The sequence below is a fragment of the Cicer arietinum genome, chromosome 5, assembly GCF_000331145.2.
Source record: "Cicer arietinum cultivar CDC Frontier isolate Library 1 chromosome 5, Cicar.CDCFrontier_v2.0, whole genome shotgun sequence".
NCBI classification, from domain to species: Eukaryota; Viridiplantae; Streptophyta; class Magnoliopsida; order Fabales; family Fabaceae; genus Cicer; species Cicer arietinum.
The window spans coordinates 25,104,900-25,107,821 of NC_021164.2; the positions used below are offsets into that span (position 1 = coordinate 25,104,900).

The following is a 2,922-nucleotide window of genomic DNA, read 5'->3' on the forward strand; positions in this document are numbered from 1 at the left end:
ATTCATGAAGGAGATTGTTGAGAAGAATAAAACTATTATCCCAGAAACGGTACGGTATTTTCATTATATGATTTTCATATATAAATTATCTATATATTTGATACTAACTTAATATAATATGTTCAATTTTTATATTGCAGTACTTTGACAATTCCAGTCCATCATATTCTGAGGAAGATCTGATGGAATTAAAGGAAGACTGGTGTCAGTATGTGCTTGACATGCAAATTATTTGATTTTCTGGGAAATAGCTTGTTGTTGGGCAAGGGATCTGAATATTATATGGTAGCTAGTGTGTATTATGTATATTCTGTTAGTTATTATATATAAATGATCATAGGACACAATATATGAACATGCATATGGATCTGAATGTAGTTTAGGTTGTAAATTAGGTTATATATATATATGTATCTGAATGTAGTTAATTAGGTTGTAAATTAGGTTATATATATGTATCTGAATGTAGTTAATTAGGTTGTAAATTACAGAGTTACAGAGTTACATATATGTTAATTAAGTTACAGAGTTCTGATTTCTGTTCTACTGATTGTGTGAACTGCTTATGGTATTTGAATATGTTTTGTTGCTGTGTGCACTGATTGTGAACTGATTTTGGATCAAAATAATTTTGGATACAAAGATAAAAGACAACGTTTTCTAAAAAAAATGCCATAAAAAACTAAAAAGCGTTTTTCATTTCAAATAATTAATTTACAGACGTTTAAAAAAAAACACATTTTACAACGCTTTTTTTAAAAAGCGCTGTAAGATGTGTTGTAAAGCGCTATAATGGTGTACATTTTACAGCGCTTTCTTGAGAAAGCGCTGTAAAATGCAGACCCATAATTTCATATAATGGGTGTACATTTTACAACGCTTTCTCAAAAAAGCGTTGTAAAATGCAGACCCATAATTTCATATAATGAGTGTGCATTTTACAGCGCTTTTTTGAAAAAGCGCTGTAAAATGTGCATAACAAGCGCGCGTTATATTTACATGTTTTATAGCGCGCGCGTAAAAAACTAAACATTTAAAGGTTATTATCACAATAGAGAAACTACAAAGTTCATGTACATTTTCTTTGTGTTATATGTTCCAGTATTATGAAGGAAAATCAATTTTGTAACATCTTCTAAGTAGGGATTGAAACATAATTTGTATCTGCGGGTACCCACCCAAACCATTTAATTTGGGCGGAGAAAAACAAGTTTAATTTAGTGTGTTAGGTGCTGGTTTTCTCTGAAATTTTAATTTGAGGGCGGGGACAGTTTTGGGTAGTGATATACACCATGTATCCGCCTCTAAACCCGCCCCACAAGTAATATTATAATAATTTGTAAATTTTATATAAATATAGATAGTGAATATATTTAATATTTTTTTAAATATTAAAAATTATAATGTGGATTTCCATGCCTACTTCTAACTAACATAGTTTGAAACAATTCTAATACAATTACAATTACTATGTATTAACAACTAATTAATAAACCAAAACATGCTTGCCTCTGTTTTTTACTTATTTGCAGAATAGAAAGCTTTCACAGTTTCAAGTTTCAAAACACACAAAAAGAGGCACTGCAACATTGCGTGCCACTCACAGGATTTCACGAAACCCTAACCCTAACCCCTCTTTCAATGGCGCATAACGACTCAAACTCCGATCCCAATCCCCAAGCCCGATTCTACAACCCATACAAAGACCTCGATATTCCTATTCAAAATCTCTACAAACTCTCAACCTCACCGGAGTTTCTCTTCGACGAAGAAGCTCGCCGTAAACGCAGTTCATGGGGAGAAAATCTCACATTCTACACCGGTTGCGGTTGCCTCGGTGGTTCAATCGCCGGTGTCGGACTCGTCGACGACGTTAAAGCCTTCGAGTCCAGCGACACCGCGAAGCTTCAGATGACTACCTCATGTACATTGCTGCTACGTTTTTATCTAACAGTAGTGAACTCTTGCTTGAGATCTTAGGTCCCGGCATTGTTGGTGGATTGTTTCTTCCTGTACTCGGTGCTCTCCCTGATGCAATGCTCATTCTCGTTACTGTAACCAAAATTCATTCATTTTATTTTTTTTAAATTTCAGTTATTAGAACTCATTCTCTTTGTTGTTCGATTATTATTATTTTTTTAAATTGGATAGTCACAAATATTGATTTTGTAAAATTGTTGATTTTGAGGTTAATTTGGAAGCAAAGTCTGCCTTCAATTAGAATATTATTTTTTTGGGGTAAAAATTTGAGAAAATGAAGTAATTAAAGGCAGTACATGTTTAGGTGTTAATCTTAGTAATTCAGATTTAGTTCCAAGAGATAAGTAAAGTCTAGTAAAAGATTGTTTCAGGGTTCGAACTCGAGTAACTATTTAAATCCAATCATTTGGTTGGATATATTCTACTATTGTAAGAAAAAGAATAAAAATTTAGCTTATTTTTATTTTCTAGTAAAATTTCAGTAAAGTGAGTGCCTGAAATATATTTGGTGTCCTAATACTACATGCATGCTTCTGATTGGAACTTGATTTTACAAATGAAGTTGAATGTTGTTTTTTTATATCTGATGTGCCATTTCATATATTGAGGAAATAAGGGCAAATTAGAGCACCAACATTGATGTATCTTATGTGCAATGCCTAATTGATTTCACTGCATTTCAGGCTAATGGATCTTGAAGAGCATTCTAGAACAGAGGAAAGTGACTTTGAATTGCTCAAGAAGGCTCTTACCATTGATAACCAGAAAGATAACAAACAGTATGCAATTAGAAATCTTCACTCTTGCAATTTATAACACAATTATCAAATTTGATTTCAACACTATGCATTGCACTTTCTAACACCTTTTTCTTAATTTCCTTTGATCAGAATGGCAAATGATTCAGAGGAAACAAAGTTGATGACTAGAAACAAATGGTCT

At 32.5% G+C, this 2,922-nt stretch overlaps 1 protein-coding gene across 1 annotated transcript; it reads left to right on the top strand.

Moving 5' to 3' along the window:
• The first annotated feature begins 1,590 nt into the window (after positions 1-1,590).
• Positions 1,591-2,906, top strand: LOC113786705 (mitochondrial import inner membrane translocase subunit TIM23-2-like). Its single transcript, XM_027334760.2, has 3 exons — positions 1,591-1,924; positions 2,664-2,759; positions 2,871-2,906. Exons 1-2 carry the CDS (start codon positions 1,642-1,644, stop codon positions 2,666-2,668), a joined length of 288 nt encoding a protein of 95 aa, XP_027190561.1. The 5' UTR covers positions 1,591-1,641; the 3' UTR covers positions 2,669-2,759; positions 2,871-2,906.
• The last annotated feature ends 16 nt before the right edge of the window (positions 2,907-2,922 follow it).